Source organism: Ovis canadensis, chromosome 21, assembly GCF_042477335.2.
Source record: "Ovis canadensis isolate MfBH-ARS-UI-01 breed Bighorn chromosome 21, ARS-UI_OviCan_v2, whole genome shotgun sequence".
In the NCBI taxonomy this organism is placed as follows: domain Eukaryota; kingdom Metazoa; phylum Chordata; class Mammalia; order Artiodactyla; family Bovidae; genus Ovis; species Ovis canadensis.
Window position 1 is genome coordinate 60,039,913 of NC_091265.1, and position 21,774 is coordinate 60,061,686.

General features: G+C 58.3%; 2 protein-coding genes across 3 annotated transcripts; both read right to left on the reverse strand.

Annotated features, from left to right (window-relative positions):
• Positions 1-151: 151 nt before the first annotated feature.
• Positions 152-4,628, reverse strand: KCNK7 (potassium two pore domain channel subfamily K member 7). The gene is made up of 3 exons (XM_069566255.1): positions 2,618-4,628; positions 743-1,141; positions 152-518 (listed from the first exon to the last, which is right to left on the reverse strand). Exons 1-3 carry the CDS (start codon positions 2,934-2,936, stop codon positions 313-315), a joined length of 924 nt encoding a protein of 307 aa, XP_069422356.1. The 5' UTR covers positions 2,937-4,628; the 3' UTR covers positions 152-312.
• On the reverse strand, positions 4,407-21,392 carry MAP3K11 (mitogen-activated protein kinase kinase kinase 11). Of its 2 annotated transcripts, none has more exons than XM_069566249.1 (11): positions 21,131-21,392; positions 18,992-20,612; positions 13,804-13,984; positions 13,463-13,611; positions 13,169-13,344; positions 12,801-13,044; positions 12,211-12,324; positions 11,211-11,346; positions 11,026-11,117; positions 5,803-6,225; positions 4,407-5,227 (listed from the first exon to the last, which is right to left on the reverse strand). In XM_069566249.1, exons 2-11 carry the CDS (start codon positions 19,728-19,730, stop codon positions 4,890-4,892), a joined length of 2,592 nt encoding a protein of 863 aa, XP_069422350.1. In that variant the 5' UTR covers positions 19,731-20,612; positions 21,131-21,392; the 3' UTR covers positions 4,407-4,889. The 2 variants fall into 2 exon arrangements, with proteins under 2 accessions (XP_069422350.1, XP_069422351.1); XM_069566250.1 differs by having other exon boundaries at positions 18,992-20,646; positions 21,131-21,219.
• Positions 21,393-21,774: the final 382 nt, after the last annotated feature.

Sequence of the window (21,774 nt, forward strand, 5' to 3'; positions counted from 1 at the left end):
TCACGGGGACTGTGCAGGAATGGGGAGGTTTTCAGATGCCAGCCGAGGCAGGACCAGAGGCCTGACCTCTGCCTTTTAAAGGATGATGGAGTTTGGTTGTTGATGGCTGTAGGGAAGTCCCGTTTCGAAAGCAGAGACGAGAACAGCCGGCTGTGTTGCCTGTTTTTTTAAAGTAACACATTATTGCCTGAGGTTCTCACATCCATGCCTTGCCTTCCCTTCCCTCCTCCGGAGCCTTCCCCAGGCACTCCCTAGGGCTCCCTCCTCAGGCTTCTCCACCTGAAAGGAGTGCAGCTCCATGACCGACACCTGTCAGCAAGCTGGGACCTGTGCTGGGGCTGCTGCTGAGGGTGGCATGGTGCTCAGAGCCAGTTCGTCCTGGCCTAGGATGGCACCTTCGTCCTCAGCATTCACAGGGCCACTGGACCCGAAGAACTTCACCATGGCACGGACCTGGGGCAGCTCCGAGAAGGTCTCCACAGTCAGCAGCATGGCCAGGAGCCCCAGGAGCAAGTAACCTGGGGAGGGGAGGTTACTAGGGCAGCTCTCATGCTCCCACCTACCTCCTACCCACACAATTCTCTTCCCACTGCCAGCTAAGACTCTGCACCATGCCCTGGGGCAGGGGCCTTTCAACCTGCCAGGCTCAGCCTCCCCCCAGGGGCTTATGGGAGTTGTAGTCCAGGCTCCTCTTCCCTCCTCTCCTCCTCACCACCCCATCCTCCTTAGCAGCTGGACTCACCCAGAAGCGCCAACTGGCAGAGGTGGTAAAGCACTGGATGCAGGCCACTGCCGCGGCCCGGCAGCAGGTCCCCCAGGCCGATGGTGCTGAGGGAGCTGAAGCAGAAGTAGATGGCCTCCAGCAGGCTGCAGTCGCCCTGCACTCCCCACAGCACCAGTGCTGGCAGTAGCACGAAGACACCAACCACTAGCAGGCCCAGGGCAACCGCCTGCAGCAGCGCAGCCCTGGGCGGCGGCAACTGCCAGCGGGTGGCTACCCAGGCCCCGGGGCGGCTGAGCAGAGGCACCAGGCAGTGGCGCAGGGCAGCCACAAGGGCTAAGGAGGCCGGCAGCCCCAGGGCTGTATAGGCCACACAGAAGGCCTTTCCACCAGCTGATAGCGGGGCCATGTGGCCGAAACCTGGAGAGGAGAGAGCCATGGGTAATGGGGACCCTGGTGGGGCTGCTGGCGCCCACTTCCCCGAGCCTCGCTCCTGCAGAAGGTTGCCCTCTGGTGGCCAACACGGCCGGAACTATTCAGGCCCCGTTCTCTGTGGGCTCTTCCCCTCGTTCACTGGGAGTATTGGTCAAGTCCCTGAACCTCCCTGCGTCACTCTTTTACGTTCTGGAACATGAAAGGATGAAAAGAGAAGAGTCCCCCTAAGGCTTCTTGTAGCTGGGATAATTCTGAGGGCTGCCGTCCTACCCTGAGGCAGCCTGACCTGAGAGATTCCTCAGTGTGTCTTTGATCCACACTTCCCAGTTCACCAGGTGAAATGTTACCCAATCTTTCATTCATTCCCCAAAGGCATATCAAGTTACCCTGGGTGCCAGGCCCTGTGCTGGAACCTGAGTCTGCTCAGGTTCAGATGGGAGGCCGGCAGGAAAATCAGTCAAGACACCAGACATGAAGGGTTGCAAAAGAGGCAGTGTGCTTTTCAAGGGTGGAAAGGTGTGTGCAAAGGCAGGGGAGGTGAAAGATCAGGGCCTGCTGGGGGAACAGGATCAGCTGGTCCAGGGTTGTAAAACAGAGATGCCTCTAGGAGTCAGAAGTGAGCCAAAAGGGAGTGGTGGGGACAGAGGTGGGCCGAAGAGTACACACGCAGTCCCAAGGGGGGGCCCTGTTATCCAAAAGGGGCTTCTGGCTCAGCGCAAGTAGGTTTACAAGTTTCTCCGAAAGAAGATGGAAAATGGGACTTTAAAAAATATTCAGGACTTCATTCGTGGTCTGATGACTAAGACTGTGATCCCAATGCAGGGGGCTGGGTTCAATCCCTGGTCAGGGAACTAGACCCCACGTGCCACAACTAAAGATACCAGAATGAAGATCCAAGATCCTCCTGGGTGTTGCAACTAAGACCCAGTGCAGCCTAGATAAATAAATGAATTTCACACACTTTACAGGGCAAACGCCTCACTCCTACCCCCTGCCCCCCACTTTCTGGGCTCTGGGCCTTCACACTTGTTTCCTCTGCCAGGAATTTCTTTGTGTCTCTGTGCCCTCTTGCCTGGGCTAACGTCTCATTAGCTAACATCCTCCCCCCACACTCCTCCTGGGTTGGTGGTCTCTGGGTTCACTCCATTTTCCTCCATTCAAGAATCCATCCCACCACACAGGCTCCCCAGTCTCGCACCTCAGACCTGTGGGGTCTGGGCACCTCCCCTGGGTCTCACAGCTGCCTGGGGGTGGGGCTGAGGAGGCCACGCCCCCTGGCACCTGAAGTTGAGGCACCAGTTGGGGTGTGTTGGTGGGGGGAGCCCCAGCCCTGATGACAGGCCTAATGAGGCCTGGGTTCTGGCTAGCAGTTTGGGGCCGGGGGAGGGCTGCACCCTCAGGAACCCCAGGTAGGGACCGCCTTGAAAGTGCCTGCCGCCCCCCCGCCGGGGGCTACCTTACCCGTGGTGGTGAGGAGGCTGGCGGTGAAGAGCAGGGCTGAGGGCAGATCCCAGTTCCTCGCCTCAGAGCCATTGCCCAGGCTGGAAACCCCATGGGCCTGGGCTACCAGGGCGGTGCCCAGCAGCTCTTCCAGTGCCCCAGCTGGCAAGCAGGCCCCGAACTCTGCCTGAAAGGTGGCCAGCTCGGCCCTGAGGTTGGCCTGCAGCCGAAGGGCTGGAGGCCCCTCCAGGGCTTGGAGCACTGTGGCCCCAAGGCCCAGGGCCAGCAGGTGGGCCACAGCCAGTAGCCCGTATCGGGCCCAGGGCCTTAGAGCCCCCATGGTATGCCACCAGAGTCTGTCAGAGGTGCCCTGGGAGCCAACTCTCCACCACAGTCACCTGGGAGGGGCTGGGCAGGGTGGGGCTGGGGGGAGGGGCTGCGTGGGTGGCTGGAGAGGGAAGGAAGCCTGGGATGGAGCTGGGGTGAGTGGGGCCAGGAGGGCCAGGCGAGGAGGTGGCTCAGGCTTGGGAGGGAGCTGGGTCATTCCTCCATTTCTGGGGGCAACGAGCTTTCCACCCAGGTCCCCAAAGCTGGGTGGATGAGTGGTGGGCGGTCAGGATCAGGTGAAGGCAAGGCGATTGACCAGCTCCCCTTCCCACGGTAGTGGTTCATGCGAGGACGAGCTCACCCAGTCACAGATCCAATTCACTGGTCAGCAGGTCCCCAGACCCTGAGGACACTAGGGGAGAGGACAGAGGCACGTCCCTGCCCTCCCAGGAGAAACCTGTTAGCAAGAAGGCAGGGCGAGTTCACATTGTCATAAACTCCCTAAAGGAAACGCCCTGGATGATGGTAGAGCGTTCTGGGGGAGGGGAACTTCGCCAGAAAAGCTCCCTCCGGGGAGCGACAGTTCAGCTGGGGAAGAGAAGAGGCCAGGCCAGGAGGGAAGGAGGTTGGGTGGTAAGAAAAATGGGGACCTATGGACAAGACTACAGCAGGCACCCCAGATGAGAAGGTGGTGGCCTGGGTAGAACGGGAAGAGGGATGGTGGGACTTGGGATGGGGCGGGCAGGACAGGTGTGGAGGACGCTGGGCGCTCTGGAGAGGTGAGACTTCCGCCATTCCCAATCCTTCCTGAGAAACTTTTGTGCTCCCCGCCCTGCTGAATATGAGTCACAGTAGATCTGGCTGCGGTAGAGTGCAAATGGGAGGGGGAGAGGGAGCCTGGACCACATTGGGGGATGAGCCCAGGGGCCCCTGCCCTAGGGCGTGCGTGGGAGGGGTGGTCTGCAGAACACCCGTGGCTTAAGAGAAGTGGAGTGGAGCCAGGTGTCAGGGTGGATGACCCCCTCCTGTGTCCAGGCCTCAGGATAAAAACAAACCCTGGACAAACCCCTAAGATGCCACTCGGAGGACTGCGGGCTCCCGAGTTCAGCAAGCTGCCTGGAGTGGGTGCAGCATGGCCAGGAAGGAGCTCCAGGGGAGGTGGTGGTGTTGTTGGGCCCTGAGGATAAGTGGGGACCACCCCACAACAGGAACAAATCAGGGCAAACAGTCGCTTGAAATGGTGGGAAAGGCCTGGCCAGGGTGGGAACAGGCAAGTAAGGCCCAAGTGTGTGGGTGTCAGGGAGGCTAAGAAGGGCCTTGTAACACCTCATGATCAACTGAACTTGATCCCGGGAGAGAGATGCGGTCCAGAGGATCCCAACCTTGGCCCAAGCCACCTGCCATTCTGCTGGGGGCCTGAGGTCACCAGGCTCATGGGATGGTCTGGATCCCCGTTACCTCCAAGAACGGTGACAGGTTGTGCTTGGGGAGACAGCTTGGGGAGTTTATTTGGCTTCATTGGATCCTGAGGCCCTGGCCCCAGATGACCCCCAGGGCAGGGGGGCCCAGGCACTAAGCCCAGGGGCAGGGGACACAGTAGTAGGATTTGGTCAAGTGCTGGTGACAGCTAAGGCTGGCCCCGCTCCCCTGCACCTCCCCGCTTCCCTGCACCACCCCCGGGGGGCAATTCCCTGAGACAGGCCCTGGTCCTCCCAACTGGCTGGGTACAGTGTCGGGCCCCAGTGGGGCGGCTAAGTTGGGGGACCCACCCGTTGCAGGGTGTGTGGGGGGTGCAGGCCCCCCATCCAGTGTGAAGGCTTCCTGTGCAGTGTAGTGTTCCTGACCCCCAGAGGGGATGGCGTCCCTGGGCAAAACCAAGGCAGCTGGAGAGACTGGCCTGGCTCCTATTCCAGTGTATGCTGAGGCTCCTCCAGGGCGGTGGGCGAGCGGGGAGCAACCGGCCCGCTCAGGGCCCTGCCTCTGGTGCCCATGGGGCCTGGGCACCCACGTCTTTGGTCTGCCCCCTGCAGTCCTGAGGGGCCCCTCGGAAGGGGTTGGCAGGCGGAGAGTCCCAGAAGGGGTCTGAGTCTGGGAACAAGGTCCAGGGTGCCCGGCGGGGCGCAGGCTGTGGCGAGGGCAGGGGTGAAGGCCGTGGCCCAGCGGACACAAAGCTCCACGGGTCGATGCGGCTGCGGAGGGGTGAGGGCCGAGGTCGACTGATGAGGCCCAGAGGTGGTGAGCGCGGGGTCCCTGGGGTGCCAGGAGCAGAGCGTGATATTCCCGGTGGCGGTGAGACAGCGCTGGCTATTCGACGAAGGGGAGGGGGCCCAGGTCAGGCAGTCACCAGCTCCTGGTGTCCCCAGGGGGCACTGCCCTGCTCTGGGCCTCAGTTTGCTCACAGCACAGTGGGCTCCGGGATTCGAGACTTCCATAACCCTTCCTGCTCCATAGTGCCGCGATTTAGCAGTTAAGAGTGAGGAGACCTCGGGAGCAGGTCTTGGATCAACCCATCTCAGCAGCTGACTAGTTTGAGTCCCTTCATCTCTCTGTGCCTTACATGTCAACCAAAAAATGGGTCTAACCGGAGTGCCTAGTTCATAGCACTGTTATCATAACTGAATGAGGCAACCTTTCTAAAGGACTAGAAATAGTACCTGGCCCAGGTAAACAGCCAGTAGGAGTTTGCTAGGGTGGGCCTTATTACTTCTATTATTTCACAACCAGCCTGCCCCTCCCCCCACCATGGCTGAACATAGAACTCGGTTCCCCACACCCCGAGGGCGCAGCTGGAGGTCCAGCAGACAGCTGCGGCCCTGCTCACTGCCCTGCGGGTCCCCACCAGCCCCTCCTCCCCCGTCACCAGGCAGTAGGCTGCTTACCGCGCCTCTCCTCTTCGCGCCGGCGGCTCTTGGCTGAGGGCTGCCCCGCGGCGGGGACACCCAGCTCTAGCAGCAGGGGTGGCGCGGGGGTCGGTGGGCCAGAGGCGTCGAGGCTCAGCGGGGAGGCTGGGGTTTCGGGCGTCTCGGAGAAGCGGATGAGCGGGGAGGGGGGCGGCTCGGCGGAGGACGGGGTGGGCAGCGACGAGCACGAGCGGGGCGGTGTTGGTGAGGGCTGCTCCACGCGCTCTCGGCCCGAGACCCCCGGGGGTTGCAGGTCCCGGCCGAGGCCCAGCGAGGCGAGCAGGGCGGTGCCGCGCAGCAGCGCGCGTTGGATCAGCTTGGGCGTCCCGGAGCCACTGCCGCGTTCGGTCGGGCCCGGCCGCCGGGGCTCCTCGGGCTCCGGGCTCGGCCTCGGGAGGTTACCTGGTGGCAGGTACACAGGTCAGGCCGATTTCCGGCGGCCCTGGAGCAAGGGCTGACTTCTGCTCCCGACTCCCCCAGTCCAAGTCCTCCCTCGGCATCCCCATTCTGGCTTTTCAGAAGTGTTGGGGGTGGAGGAGGGCAGTGCAACCTTTGAAAGGAGCAGGAGCTAAGCCAGGTGCTCTGGAGCCCACGAAAGGAGGGCTGGCTGAAGGGAAGCCCCGGGGTCCACCAAGAAGCAAGCTCAAGCCAGAGCAGGGCCGGCCTCAGTGCCCTCAATAGGCAGCAGAAAATACCTGCAGGGGCCAGGGTCACAGCTGGGACCTGTGTGGTGCCCATCTCCTCCCTGGTTGGGCAGCCCTGGTCCTTCTACTTGCCTGCTCTGGCCTCCAGTGGTAGCCTATATAAGGCACACAGGCCAATTCCAACGTACACAACAGCCCTAAAGGGATATAACACTGTCCCTATTCCAGAAATGAGGAAATCAGCTCAGAGAGGTCAGTTGTTTGTGTCAGGCCTGAGCTGAGTGATTTAGGGGCATTACGTTGTCTGAGCCTCATGCCCCAGGGGTTCCCAGGCTGAGCTAAGGCTACCCTGCCCTGGATTAAAGGACATGTGTCCTAACCTGTGGGCCTAGGGTTAATCTGACTCCATTCTAGACCAAACGGGTGGGTCTGGCGAACCCGTCATCGAGGAGGTAGGGCAGCCTGTGATGGCCCCCCACAAACCCCAATTTTGTCAAGTCCTCCTCAGCTCTAGAACCTGCGATGGCTCTCCACGGCTGCTAGGGCCTCTCTGTCTTCCTTGGGCCTGCCTGGTGTGGAGCAGTGGGTGGGGGGTCCAGAGGAAGAAACGCAAAGCTGGGAAAAACGTGAGCCTCTGCAGTGAACCAGGACTTTGCTTGGGGTCGGTTCTCAGCCACAACCCTTACCTCATCTCTCTCTTTTTTGGCTGGGCCCCAAGGCTTGTGCGATCTTAGTTCCCCTACCAGGGATTTAACCCATGCCCTCAACAGTGAGAACATGCAAGTCCTAACCATCAGAAAGCCAGGGAATTCCACCCCCCACCCCCACCCCATCTCTCTCTTATCTCCTACCCCACCCCACCCCACCCCTGCAGTGGCCACTGCCTTCTAAAATGCAAACCTGCTAAAGACAAGTCTCGCCCCCAACCAACTTCCAGATCCTTCCTGAACTGGCCCCAGCCTGCTGTTTCAGGCCTGTGAGTCCCTGGCTCTCAACTCCTTCAATGAATTCCAACCAGGAGTCCTCTTCCTTAGGTCTGGTGAACCCCACGGTTGCGCACACACACTGTTCCCTCCACTCAGCACACCTTTCCCACCTTGCGCTCAGTAGTCCCTTACCATTTAAGACCCAGCTGAGAGACCACAGCATCTATGAAGCTGTGACACTGTGCTTTATAAAAAAGTACATATTTGGTTTTCATCTCATTCCTGGTACAGAACTCCCCAAACCCTTGGCATTTCCATATCTGAGTTCATATTGATGTCTTTTTATTTTGGCAGCCCTGTGCAGCATGAGGGATCTTGGTTCCCTGACCAGGGATCAAACTTGTAACCCCTGCATTAGGAGCATGGAGTCTTAGCTACTGGAGCACCAGGGAAGTCCCTGATGCGGTCATTGTTGGGGGATGGGGTCTGCCGGGGGAACGAACTGTGTGATTAGAGGGTTGGAACTTTCAACTTCTACTTGCATCAGGGTAAGAGGAGGGCTGGAGATTGACTCCTGTCACCAATGGCCAATGATTTAATCAATCACATCCACGTAATGAAGCCTCCATAAAAACCCAGACAAAGGGTTTGGAGAACTGGGTTGGTGAACCAGCAGAGGTATGTGCCTAGAGCTGGTTGGTGAGGAGCACAGGTGACAACCTGGACTTACAGCTGGTGTCTGCAGTACAGAGGAGCAGTTTTGTGGGCCTGAACCCTTAACCTGTGGGGTCTGACGCTAATTCCAGGTAGATGGTGTCAGAACTGGATTGGATTGGATTATAGGACTTCCAGCTGGTGTCCCAGAATTGGCCAGTGTGGGGAAAACTCCACACATGTGGTGTCAGAAGTGAAGCAAGAGAATGTAGAGGAAAACAAGAATTTTTCCTCTTTTAGAAGCTTTGCCAGGGACTTCCCTGGTGGTCCAGTGGTTAAGAATTTGCCTTCTAATGTAGGGGATGGGGGTTTGATCCCTGGTGGAGGAACTAAGATCCCACATGCTGTGGGTCAACTAAGCCTGCACACAATGAGAGAAGCCAGTGCGCCACAATGATGACCCAGTGCAACCAAAAAAAAAGTTTAAAAAACAAAATAGAAGCTTTTTCAGAATCCCCCATTAACCTATGTAGTTCTTGCTCATGCTATGCCTTGTACAGTCCTTCAGCCTACCACATGCTACTCTCTACTGTACTTGTTTATTTCTGAGTCTGCCTCCTCCACCAGACTAGGCTCGCCCAGAGGTCAAGGCACTGCTGATCTCTAGCACGATGATGCCTGGCTGATTATATGTGTCAGTACATGTTTGATGGAAGAATCCATTCTTAGAATCCCTGCGACAACCACATAAGGTGATCGCTGTTCCCCTACTTTACAGGTGAAGAAACTGATCATTTACAGTGAGTTTAAAGCAGAACACGGTAAAAACATGTTTAAAACAAGCAAGAAAAATGGAACAAAGTGAAGCTGGAGATCAGCACACCAACTAAGAATGGAAAGAAGTTACTGAGGTTGATATCCTGAGAAACTGAGGTTCCCAGAAATCAGAAACTTTGCCCCAGGTCATTTGGCAATGATTTTAATTTACCTCTAAACTCCCTGGCAGTAAGAGGTGGCAACCCTGTTGTTACGGAGAAAGCAGAAAAACTATTCTTGACTCAGAGATGAAAGTGAAATCACTTCTACAGGGCCTCATGGAAAGGACACGGCCATGTGGTAGTTGGTGGCTCCAGGGCAAAAGCTTCATGGGGTAGTTGCTGGCAGACTGTGCCCACCAATCCATTACAACCAGTTCCCCAGGGGCCAGCACACGCAGGCAGGGACAGGGGTGGGAGATGGGACTCCCCAGTGGTGTGGCTAACACCTGGGACAATCTCTCAGGGAAATCTTTGATTCTTAGCTAGGTTTTCGACTCTGTAGGTGGTTGGGAGGTCAAGATCACTCAATTGTGGGTGGGCCACGACAGCTGGATGAGGGCTTGCACAAGTGGAAACAGATGCTCAGCCAGCAGCTGGGCTGGGACAAGTGATACCCTTTCAGGTAAAGGGGCAAGCTGGAGAAAGATGAGGTCCCTGCTCCTGGGAGCCCAGGGAAGATGAGGCCAAAGGGATCTGAAGGGATCTGTAGACCATGGTCTGGGGCTGCTTTGGCCTGCACATCCAGCTTGACAGGACCTTAGCCTTCTGATCTGGGGCATTCTAGAGCAAGTGACTCCAAGCAGCCCCCTTGGCCTTCCAATTCTCAGTTCAGTCCCTGTAGCACAGCCTGCTCGGGGCAATGCAACTGCTGGAGCAAGAAATGGCATTGCAGACGGGGGTTCAGGGCCCTGCTTCTGGAATCAGTGAAAGTTTTGCGACCCCATGGACTATACAGTCCATGGAATTCTCCAGGCCAGAATACTGGAGTGGGTAGCCTTTCCCTTCTCCAGGGGACTTCCCCAACCCAGGGATCGAACCCAGGTCTCCCACATCACAGGTGGATTCTTTACCAGCTCAACCACAAGGGAGGCCCTGGGCTCAAATCCCTGTTCTGCTGTGTGTTCTACTTCAAATCACTGTAGCTATCTGTGCCTCAGTTTTCTCCTCTATAAAATGGCACACAGGAGGGACCCAATAAATGTTTGCTGTTGTTATTACTGTGAATCCTCGCTTAGGTAATGGTGGAGGTGATGCACTGGGTGGGGTGAGACGAGTGAGTCTACCTTGTTTGCTGAATAGGACTCTGGTCTGATGACAGCTAAGTCAGGTCCTATATTCTGGCTTTGAGAAGCAGGTGCAGCTGGGGGCTGTAAAGTGACCCTTGGGCAAGGGAGGCTGTGCCTTTCTAGTCCCTGCCAATGCTGGGCAGTGCTGAGATGAGCCTTGTCCCACTGACCCAGGATCCCTGCTTTCTGCTGATCCCCTAGCTTCCCAAGTAGCCCGTAGGTAAGAAAGCCCTTCTTTAAGTGAAAGCTTCTGGGGAAACTCACTATGAGCATGAGTGTCAACATTTTCCTAGGTTCAGATCCTTAGCTGGGGGATTTAGGTAGATTACTTTATGTCTCAGAGGCTCAGTTTTCTCAGTTCTCAGATGGGTATAACAATCCCTCATTGGCTTGTTGCTTGGATGGAATACCTGATACACAGCAAGTGCTGTTGCCATTATGGAAAACAGAAGAGCCCAGACCTGCCCCAGATGCAGTGAGAGGGCCCTGGATGCCCACCCGTTCAGCTTTCTTATCCTCTTTTCCACCTCCAAGCTCCCCAGAAAAGACTGAGAAGCACAGGGCAGTAGCCACTTTTCTAACTCCACCCCACGTGCACAATTTCCTTCCCCTCTCTGCGCCCAGCTTCCTTTGGGTCCCAAACAGGGGCCACTGTTCCTTGTCTTCCTTTGCTCCCTAGAGCTTGCTGAGGGCACAGCAGCTGATGCAGGCCAGCCCTGCACAATGGGACCACTCTGGGCCCCTTGAGGCCTAGGCAGGATCCCCCTCAGTTGTGGGCTTATAGGTCACACCTGGGTTCTAGCAATGGCCTGCCTTGCCATAGTACCCACAGGAGTACAGCACCAGTTGGCTGGGGGCAGACAAGGCCACTCACCATTGAGCACTGGGGGTGTGGAAGGAGATCCTAGGGGGGATGAGTCATCTGAATCCAGGTACCACGTGGCTTCATCCATGCGGGACCTTCTCCTGGTGAGGGGATGAGAAGGGGAGTTGTGCTTCGTGAATCTCAGGACTGTTGGGAGGCAGGAGCTGCTGGGTAGGTGGCAGTCAGGCACTCACCTCCCGTTCTGGGCTTCTCCAGGCTTGGGGGAGCTGGGACCCCAGGCCCAGCATGCTCGGCGCTCTCCGTTGCTTGAGTCCTCTAGACGTCGCGGGGACTGTCGGCCCCAGGCCTGGCCTGGCTCTGCAGGTTCCACTGTGGCGGGTGGGGTGAGGGGAGGAACCGAAGGAATCTGAGTCAAGATCAAGGACCCTGATCCTTATCCTCCCACCGTAAAGGGGCTCCAGGGGCAACTTCTTAGAGGATGGGAGTGGATAGTCAGGCTGGGCCCCATCCCGTTCCCATGGTAAGCTTTGGGCTTACAGAGAAATCGCACAGAACTGGGGTGGGGTAGGTGAGTGTGGGTCCTGAGACTGGCAGTGGGGCATCTCTTCTAGTCCTTCAGCTGGCATTTGCTGCTTAGGAGTTAGCACAGACACTGCAGCAGACTGTGTGGGTCTGACCCTGTCACTTATCAGCTATGCAGTTACTTCTTACACTTTTCTCATCAGTAAAACCTAGGTAATAATAAAGACATCTACCTCACAGGGTCATTGTGAGGAATTAGCAACTGTTAGTCACTCAGTTGTGTCTGACTCTTTGTAACCCCATGTAACCTATCAGGCTCCTCTGTCCATGGGATTCTTCAAGTGAGAATACTGGAGTGGGTTGCCATTCCCTTCTCGGATCTTCCCAATTCAGGGATCAAACCTGGGTCTCCTGCATTATGGGCAGATTCTTTTTATGCTCTGAGCCACCGAGGACACCCTAATATTAGCAAGGCACTTAGGAAAGTGAATGATACATAGCATCATACAATTGTTGAAAAAAAAAAGTTGTAAAATGACTGCTGCTTGGGAAACTTAGATATCAGTTTAGATGGATGGGGAGGGAATCTGGGAGCAGGGAGGAAGACGAGGACAGTGGATAGTGCGACGGATCCACTTCCAAGGATAAGGTTTGACGAAAGGGTAAGATCTGGGGAGAAGGACGTGGGCAAGAGAAGGAGAAGCTGCTTACACTGGATGGCCCGGAACCGGGGAAAGGTGGGAGAGTCCCCAGCCCCGACCTCGAAGACGTTCCTCCTTCTGTCCAAGCCAGGCGAGGCCTGCACGGTGATGCGGTGTTTGAAGTCTAGGGTTGGGGGAAGGGAAGCAGAGTGCAAGTTTGTGGTGAAGGAGAGACAGTATCCTAACCCGCAGGGCCCCTCGGCAGCGCCGAGGCCACGCAGGCAGTGCTGGAACCCGGCCTAGCACGGAGGCTAGGTGACTGGGGCCGGCCTCACTGGCTTCCTGAGCCCCTGGCTCTCGTTAAGGAAATCCCCAACCCCGGGAAGCGCAGCGAAGTCGGAGAGGGACCACCCCGCGCCCTCGGCCTTCCCAGAACATTCATAAGCCCCGCCCCTTCCCGGTCGCAGCCACTCCCAGGCCAACATGCAAATATTCCCGCCAGAACCCGCCCACAGACAAAAACACACTCCCGATCCCAGCCCTTGCAGCCTCCGCTCACAGGCCCACCCACCGACGCCCTAGACCAATCCCGCCCTCTTGGCCCCGCCCCACCGCCCGCGAAGCCAATGGCGGGCGGCGCACTGGGGCCCCGCCCCTTACCGAGTGGCATGCTGATACGCTCCCCGCCGTCGCGCGCGCGGAGTTTGCTGCGCTTAAAGGTTCCGCGTCGGCGGCGAACGTGCGGCCGCTCGCGGTCGACTTGCTGCAGTAACAGCGTCAACTCGCGCTCAAACACCTCCAGCTCCCACTGAGCCAGCAGGTGCTCGCGCCGCCGCAGCTGCTCTGCCTGTGAGCGCTGCTCACGCGCCGCGCGGGTCAGCTCCTCCTCGCGGCTCAGTAGTTCCTGTGCCCAGGACAGCGAAGGGGGTGCCGTCAGGCGGGTACGGTCCCAAGCGCTCATCCCCACCCTCCGTGAGACGTCCCTTCCCGGTGTCTCCTTCCATCCCTGGGACCGCGACTCCTCCTACCTTTTCTTTGGCCCGCAGCTCGTCGAAGAGGCCTTGGATCTCGCGCTTCCAGCCTTCCTGCATGGAATGGAAGGAGTCCCGCGGCATTTCCCGTAGCACCTGCGCCTCCAGCGCCTCCAACTGCTGAAGGATGGAGGCGAAGTCGGGCCTGCGGTGGGGGTCCTGCGCCCAGCAGTCTAGGGAAACGGAATGGGGACGGGGGGGGGGGGTGGAACAGGGGAAGGGGTCTGTCAGTGGATATGTCCCGTTGGGCCAAGGAGCTCTACCCTTCACCCTCCTGCCCCATCCCCTTACCGGCCATGAGCTGTGCAAAGGGCTCCGGGCAGGTGGACGGAATGGGCAGTGTGAGCTTGTTCACGGCCACACCATAGGCTACAGCAAGGCAGTCGATGCCACGATAGGGTACTTCCCCGGTCAGCAGTTCCCACAGCAGGACCCCAAAGCTGTGGGTGAGACAAAGGGTCTGTGTTCCCGCCTCGACTCCTTCATTCATTGCCATTTCACCCCAAAGCAACAAGAGCTAAGTGGTCTGTGTCCCTCCCCTGGCCTCTGCTTATCCATCCAGCCCTAGATTTTGGCTGCCACATCTCCCACCCCTGTGACCCCATATCTGTCCAGACTCCACCCAGCTGCACCTCCAGACATCGCTGCCTTTGGAGAAGGTGGAGGCCTTGATAACCTCAGGAGCCATCCAGGCATAGGTGCCCGCAGCACTCATTTGCGTGGTTTTGTGCCACTCGCGGGCCAGGCCGAAGTCCGTGATCTTCAGGGTCTTGTGCTCCATGTCCTCACCTTCAATGGGCTGCAGCAGCAGAACTGGGGAAGAGAGGCTGGACTGTGGTTCCAGGCTCAGGTGGTGGGGACAGCGGAGGAGCTGGGAGCAAACTGTCACCTGACAGACATCCTGGCTAGGTAATGGGGGCAGTGAGGTGACTTGGTCTCAACCTTGCCCTGGAGAGCTCATATCTGGGGTTGGGATAGAATGAGACAGTAAACACAAGGCTGGGACATATTTACCAAGGGGCTCCTAGAGGTTAGGCATATTATACTCAGTGTTAGCACACACACACAAATCTGTGAGGTAAACATCATGGGATTCCCTGGTGGCTCAGTGGTAAGGAATTCACCTGCCAGTGCAGGAGACACAGGTTCAATCCCTGGGTCGGGAAGATCCCCTGGAGAAGGAAAATGGCAACCCACCCCAGTATTCTTGCCTGGAAAATCCCATGGACAGAGGAGCCTGGTGGGCTCCAGTCCTTGGCGTTGCAGAGGGTCAGACACGACTTAGCGACTAACAGTTCACTTCAGTAATTAGGACTCCGCACTTCCACTGCAGGGCAAACAGGTTTGATCCCTGGTCAGGGAACTATGATCCCACACGCCCTTGGCTCAGCCAATAAATAAATAAGTAAATTGTAAGATTTGGGAAGATTTCCCAGAGGAAGTGCCATTTAAGCTGAGACCAGAGTGAGAAGTTGGCCTCAGCTAGGCAATGGTGGGGGTTCAATCCCATGGACAGAGGAGCCTGGCAGCTCTAATCCTTGGGGTTGCAGAGGGTTAGACACAACTTAGCGACTAAACAGCAACAACAAAGACATCATTATCCTCATTTTTCAGAAGAGGAAACTGAACAACAATGTGACTTAACCAAGGTCATAAGCAAACAAAACAGGTATCGCACACAACCTGGTATGCGTGGTTCCAGAGCCAGTGTTCTAACTTTCCCCTAACCCTGCACAGAACAGAAATAGGCAATATGGCAGCCTCTCAGCACTCGTGACTTTGATTTCAAAAGAAACCTGTGTGTTGCCATTTTGTCGAGGCAAGAGTGTGATTTAGAACCTCCCTGGGAGTGGGGAGCAGAAGGGAACTGCCTGGAGAGAAAGGAAGCCCAGCGGGCACTATAGACCCCTGGTGCCCATGTCCCACTGTGGCTAGCACAGCCATTTCCAGAAGAGAGAAAGACTCCGAAAGATATCCACTGATGTGGCTAGATGTGATGAGAGATGAAGGGGTCTAAGGTGGTTGTTGACTAGAAAGAAGTTTAGGACAAATGTAGGAGTGGATGGACACGGCAAGGGCTCCTGGCTTTGTCCCTCATGGGACCATCATACCCTGTATATACAGGAAAGCCAGCAACTTGCAAATGTCTCACTAGGAACTGCATGGCTCAAAGGAGAGAGGCTTTAAACAAAAAAAAGGAAGGCAAAGTCAGAGAATCTTCGAGGGTCTGAAGAGGGCTCTCCACTTTTCTGGTTATAGTCAACTGTTTTGTACAGAAGGGACATCCAAGCCAACGACATTCCTGAGCACATATCCTTTCAGGGCACTGCTGCCGTGCTGCTGCTGCTAAGTCGCGTCAGTCGTGTCTGACTCTGTGCAACCCCATAGACGGCAGCCCACCAGGCTCCTCCGTCCCTGGGATTCTCCAGGCAAGAACACTGGAGTGGGTTGCCATTTCAGGGCACACCTCTCAGCAATACTACCCAGGGTGACAGCAACATAGAGGGGGCAGCACAGGGTACTGGGGTTGGGGCAGAGGAAACAGGCACCTTATACAGGTGAGTCAGGGAAGACTTCTCAGAGGAGGTGGCACAACCAGGGTACTCACTTGTTTAGGCCTAAAGCCACAACTCCTGATCCTGCTGCTGGCCAAGCTCCCTGGGCCTCATGGGGGCATCTGGCACTGCTGCTTAGCCCCTCCCTGCTGTCCTTGGCTCCCAGGGCCTCTGGCTGCTTGTGCTGTTTCCTTCAGGCCTCCCCACCCTTAGCCTTTTCAATGCCGGTGTTTCTCAGAGCCTGGCCTCCCCTTTACCTCGGCCTACTGCCTCCAGGCTGTCCTGGCCTCTCCCAGGTGCCGGCTGCCCCGTCCTCATTGGCATCTCCTGTATGTGGGGCCCTCATTCAGAAGTGGGTCCAGCTGCCCAGCTGTCACCCTACCTGGTCTCCATGCTCTCAACAACCACCTACATCCTGCCACTGTGCCTGGCAAATCTTTCTGCCCTGTCTCCAAATTCAGAGAATGGTCCAGCAACCTACCCTCTCCTCTGAGCTAAATTGGGGCTGACTCCTGAACAGTTAAAGCTGAGGATGACAACAAAAGCCAGAGGGTCATCAGGAGTGTTAAACAAGATCACCCTTTTTAAAGCTTTCACACAAGGATCTGACAGTTGTTCCAAAGATGCCGTGAATCTCAAGCTGACTCTCCTCTCCATCCGCTACCACATCTTATTCCCAGCTTCACAACAGCCTCTGGGCTGGGTGCGGAGTCTCAGAACTGGACCACTTAGTAAGCCCCGAGAATATCCGTTTCAAAGAAGAATCACAGCAGGCTGGGGCGGGTGGCTGGAGAGAGACCAGGCAAAGGGGTCCATGTGCTGGGGTTGGGGAGGGACTCCCACTTCCTCTGGTGCCAGGACCCACCCATCCCCTTGAAGACCAACCCCTGCTACTTCTTGGTCAGGTCTCTAGCCTCCTGTGGTACCTCACGGACTGGTGCAGCACTTTCTGCACCAGCATCTCAAGCTGGGAGGCCAGCTTCCCTTTTTCAATCAAATCATCTGAAGCCCAGACAGGGGTGGCAACCCACTCAGAGTCTCAGGACTCCTTTGTACTGACTTTTCTGCCAGCCCTGTCCCCAGCTTGACCTGACACCTGTGAAGCCTTAGCCTCCCCTCCGTGAGCCCTGCTTTTCTCCAACGGCCTTGAATTTGTTCTAACCCAAGCTGCTCTTCTGGTGTCTGATGTAGACTTCGGGATGATCAGGGGTCACTCAGAGAAGAGGCTAGAGATCCCCGTCCCAATACCCGCTTAGGGCTCCCTGGCTCTGAAAAGGGACCTGGCCCCCAGCCCCCTCCCTAGACTGCCTCTGGGGAGCCCGGGAGTGGCCTCAGCAGCTCACACCTCTTCCGCTTCCCTCCCATGGTCCCTACTTCTCCTTTCTGGGAGGCCTGGCCCAGGTCTCCAATGGAGGGGGGGTCCTTTGGGGGAGAATTGGGGGAGGTCAGGCCCAGGCCGGGCTGGCTGGTCAGTCCTGTGACTCGTGGGCCTGGAGAATTCCCCCTCCTCTCCCCTCCAGGCTTCCTCACAAGGCCCCCATTGTCCAGGAAAATCATGCCATTGTTTCCTGCCTGAGCCCCCCCAACCCAGGGACTCCCCCCCGCCACAATGCTGCAGACAGCACCCCGGGCCTAGAACTGGGGTCTGTGAGGTGGGAGCCCAGGCTCAGGGAGGCTAAGGGCACCCTGCCTGCCCTTCACCACCACCCAGACTCAGGGAGGAAAGCAGGGAACTGGGGGTAGTGGGGGTGCCATTCCTGGCTCCTTCCTCTCCCACAAACCCCCCCACCCCCAACTCTTTCCTCCCCTGCAGGCAGCTGGGCTGGGGAGAGAGCAGAGGCTGGAGCAGGGGCAGGAAGCCGGCTCAGGGGCAGCAGGAAACGCAGGAAGCGGTGGGGAGGGTGGGGAGCAGGGGCCTGGGCTATTGTTCCATTTTTTCTGGAAAGAAAACTGGAGGAAAAACAGTAGACGGGAGTCCCCTCCCCCCAGGCCTTCGGGGAATCCCCCTCAAGCTGGGGCAGGGAGTGAGGGTCCCTAGCTGGCTGGGACTCAGGGGCACAGCTGAGTGCTGGGACCTGCACCCTATTGTGGATGAGAGGAGTGGGTGGGGTGGCTGGCAGACCTCCTGAGGCCCCTCCAGCCCTGGAAAGGACTTGGGTATCACTGGGCCCTGGTGTTCTGCTCCCCACAAGCCTCTGATCCATGGTCAGCCCAGGCTGGGAGGCTCAAAATATCCATGCTCACCCCTCCACGGGCCACCTGTGGCTCTCCAGTGGCTCTGCCTGCTCTTCCTCTTGCTCTTCAGTCTGCACCTTGGGCCCCAGCAGGCCCACCCACATCCCTACTCCCATGCTGGGTGCTGCCTCCTTGACTTTGCTCTCATCAGGCCCTGCCAGGACATCCAACTGCGTGCCTCTCTGGACATGCCCTGCTCTGGGCCAGGTGTGAAGCTTGTCTGCTTCAGGAAGCGCTCTGAACCTATCACTTGCTTGTCTTGGGCCCATGCTGGGCCGTGCGTAGGACCCGAAATGGCTGGAGATAGAGCGCCTCGAGTCTTCTTAAGCCCTGCCACGCCCACTCCAAGTGCTGATTCCAGGCAAAGCCCTCCTGGCAATCCAGTCAAATGTCCACACCCATGGCTGACAACCCACCGCATGCTGGGCATTAGGTGCCCAACGATTAAGCCCTTTCATCCTCCCAATCACTCCCTTTTTACAGAGTGAAATCGATGCTCTGAGTTGAAATAACCAGCTAGAGTGCAGCCAGGGAAAGGAGTGGGGTTAGAATTCCATCCCTGACCCCAGCTTTGACCACCGCAGGGTGGGGAAGTGGGGAGGGGCTTTTCCCTTTGAGATGTCTATTCTGGAGGAGCTACCCACCACAAGCGGAGGAGACAGGAGGCACCCGCAGGACAAGTGGGCGCTCCCTGAAGATGAGGGGTGCCAGGATCCAGCATGCCCTTCCTTGAGGTAGTGGCCCTGGTTAGGCAGGTTGCTTACAGTTCTGAGAGATTCCACTTTTTTAACTTGGCACCTGTGAGCTGGGGTAAAGGCCTCCTCCTGGGGCTGGGGCGTAAAGGACTCTTGGGTGCCTGGGACTCTTGCTTTGGGGCTAGTGTGAGCCCAGGGGCACCCCTGGTCAACTGTGATGCTCCTAGAACAGTAGCTCCTGTCTCTAGTAGATCCCCAGGTAGGCTCAGCTGTGAGCTGGCAGTAGGTATGCGCTCAGGCCATGCCACCCTCTAACCATGCTCCCCAAAACTCACTGTTGTTGGACTTGAGGTCTCGGTGGATGACAGGCACCAGGGCCTCGCAGTGCAGGTAGTGCATCCCACGGGCAATTTGCACGGCCCAGTTGACAAGCACATGGGGGGGCACACGCCGGCCAGCCAGGGCACGGCTGAGGGGCCCACCGGCGGCGTACTCCATCACCAGGCACAGGTTGGGCTCCTCCAGGCACACGGCCTTTAGGGCAATGATGTTGGGGTGTGCCAGCATGGCGAAAAGCCGGGCCTCCTGTCGCACGCTCTCAGCCGTCACACTGATGTCTTCGTCAGGGTCCTGGCGAGCAGCCTTCACAGCTACCAGCTCGCCTCGCCAGCTGCCCCGGTAGACCTTGCCGAAGCCACCAATGCCAATCACCTCCTCCAGCCGCAGCTCCTGGAAGCTGGCCATCTCGCAGGGGGGCGGACCACCGCCCCGAGAAACATAGTTGGACGGAAAGATGCCCACCTGGCCACCCACCTGGCCCGCCCACCAGCCCTCATCGCCTGAGATAGCTGCGTCCCGGGACAGCACCTCCACACGGTCACCCTTCCGCAGGGCCAGCTCGTCCTGCCCGCTGGGCTCGTAGTCAAACAGGGCTGTCCACACAGGATTAGCATAAGCTGCCGCCTTCGGGGACCCCTCTGGCCAACCTCCGCCGCCGCCCCCGCTGCCCCCACTGCCATTGCTGTTCCATGACCCCAGTGGGCTCTTTAGGAAGAGGTTCTTCAAGGGCTCCATGGCTGGGAGCTGGCGTTGGTGGGTTTGGGGACCTTCCCTGGGTGCCCCTGGTCCCCACCCCTGCTGACCGTCGAGGCCCTAGTCCCGGAACCTGGGCATCCGGGCCCTGGCCCTCAGCCCCAGACCCACGCCTCTCTGGGGATCCAGGAGTGTCGCCTCCCGGCCCCCTGCATCTCGGGCTTCCGGAGGAAGGCCACCCAGGGCAGTGTGGTCAGGCTTGGGGGGTGAGCCCCCGGGGCCTCCGGCGTCTCACCATGGCCAGCAAAGAGGGGCCCCGGCGTCCCTCAGTCTGGACCAGTCCTGGGAGCCTGGCTCCAGCACCCCGCGAAGTGTAAGGTGGGGCCAGCAAGGGGCAGCGCCTGGACTCTGGTTGGGTCTCCTTGCGAAGCGGGTGGCTGGAGCGTCTCTTGTTGGGGCTAGCTGACTCTTCCTGGCTGGGCTCTCTCGACCCGATGGCTCCAACCCCGTTCCCTTCTTCCTCCTCCCTTTGTACTTTGGCCCCGGGGGCGGGAGGCAGAGGTGGAGGGTGGAGTTTCACTTTTTTCCGCTGTTCTCCCTCCCGCAGGAAACAGCATCAGATGACGCGGGCGGGTAGCACCGCTCCCCTCCCAGAGGCAGCGGGGCGACTGGGCCGGGGAGTTCCCGGGTAGGCGGGCAATGAGAGGCCGACGGAGGGGAAGAGTAGCCCCCACCTCCCATGACAGCAGGTTCAGGGTCGAGTTGGTTTCTGCTAACGACGGGCCATCTCTCCCCTCTACATCCGCATCAGGAAAACTTGGGCAAAGAACCTGGCTTGGGAAGGGGACAAACCCGAGTTTGGTCTTGGCTCCGATGCTGCAGGGTTGTGTGATCCATCCTCTCTGCGCCTCATTCGCTTTGCATCTGAAATTGGGGCCAGAAGCTCAGCTTTGCAGACCTAGTGGGATCGGCCGGGGTAGGGGGGCGGCTTAAGACGAGGAGGATGGAACTAGCTGCACCTCGAGCTCTTGGAACGAGTTGTCAGGTCCTCCTTTCCCTCACCTGGGAAACCACCTAATCATGCCTCTTCCCCGTGAAGGGGCGGAAACCTGAGTCTGTGGTCTTGAAATGTGCGCAGTGACTGGATTCAGAATAGCCAAACCGCGCTTGCAACCGCAGGATTGACCCCTTGCTTGCCTTGAGCCTGTCACTTTAAGAAAAACGACGCTATCCTACTTCGACTATTTCTGCCTTTCTGAAGGATCGCTCTCTACACTCTAAGGCGTGAGCTCTGACCCGGAAGTAGAGGCCATTCATGAAGTCTGAGGTCCCGCACTAAATAAGTTGGACCTAGACGGGGGTGTGCCCCCGTAGCGCCGAACTGTAGCTTTAGCTCAGGCAGGTCCATGCCTCCATCTTTTTCCCCGCCTCTTGTAACTCACTGGGAGAGTTTTGCGCCAATTAACTCCGCCGTTACTCGATGGCCACTCAAGTATCCCTTGGGTTCACGCCCAGTGGTCTCCGCTAGGCTGGCAACTTTCAGGTGTGCGCATGCGCCCAAGGGCTTTTGCCTCTCGGCCCGTCCCTTCCCTTAGACCCGGACTCTGCGCAAGCCCGAAGGGTCCTCCCGCTTCTTATCGCTCCACCACCTCCCTGCGCTTGCGCATTCAAGCCGCCAGGTTTTCCTTTTCCGGGTCCCAACTTGGCTCGTTGGGCGCATGCGCCACTGCAGGTTGGCGGCTCGCGGCTCCTTCTTCCGGCCTCCCCCTTGGGCCGGCTCCCGCAGAAGCGGGGCGAGCGCGGAGCCCAAAGCGAGTGACCTGTGACCCCGGAAGTGGACCTCAGGGTCCCGGGGCTTTCCCCGGGCCGGAACCGAGGGAGCGGTCGCTGCACCCCCGGAGCACCCACCCCACGCCCACCTTTGGATGCCGCCGACGGGTGCCCGGCCCGTGCCCGGCGCCTGCCTCCCGGCCCGGCCCTCGGAATCAGTTCTGGGGCGGGGGTGGGGGCCAGGACCCCGCCTCTGATGCGGCTCCACCCCTGCGCCTGGGTCTCACACCGCTGACTTCCGGGCCGGCCCCGCCCC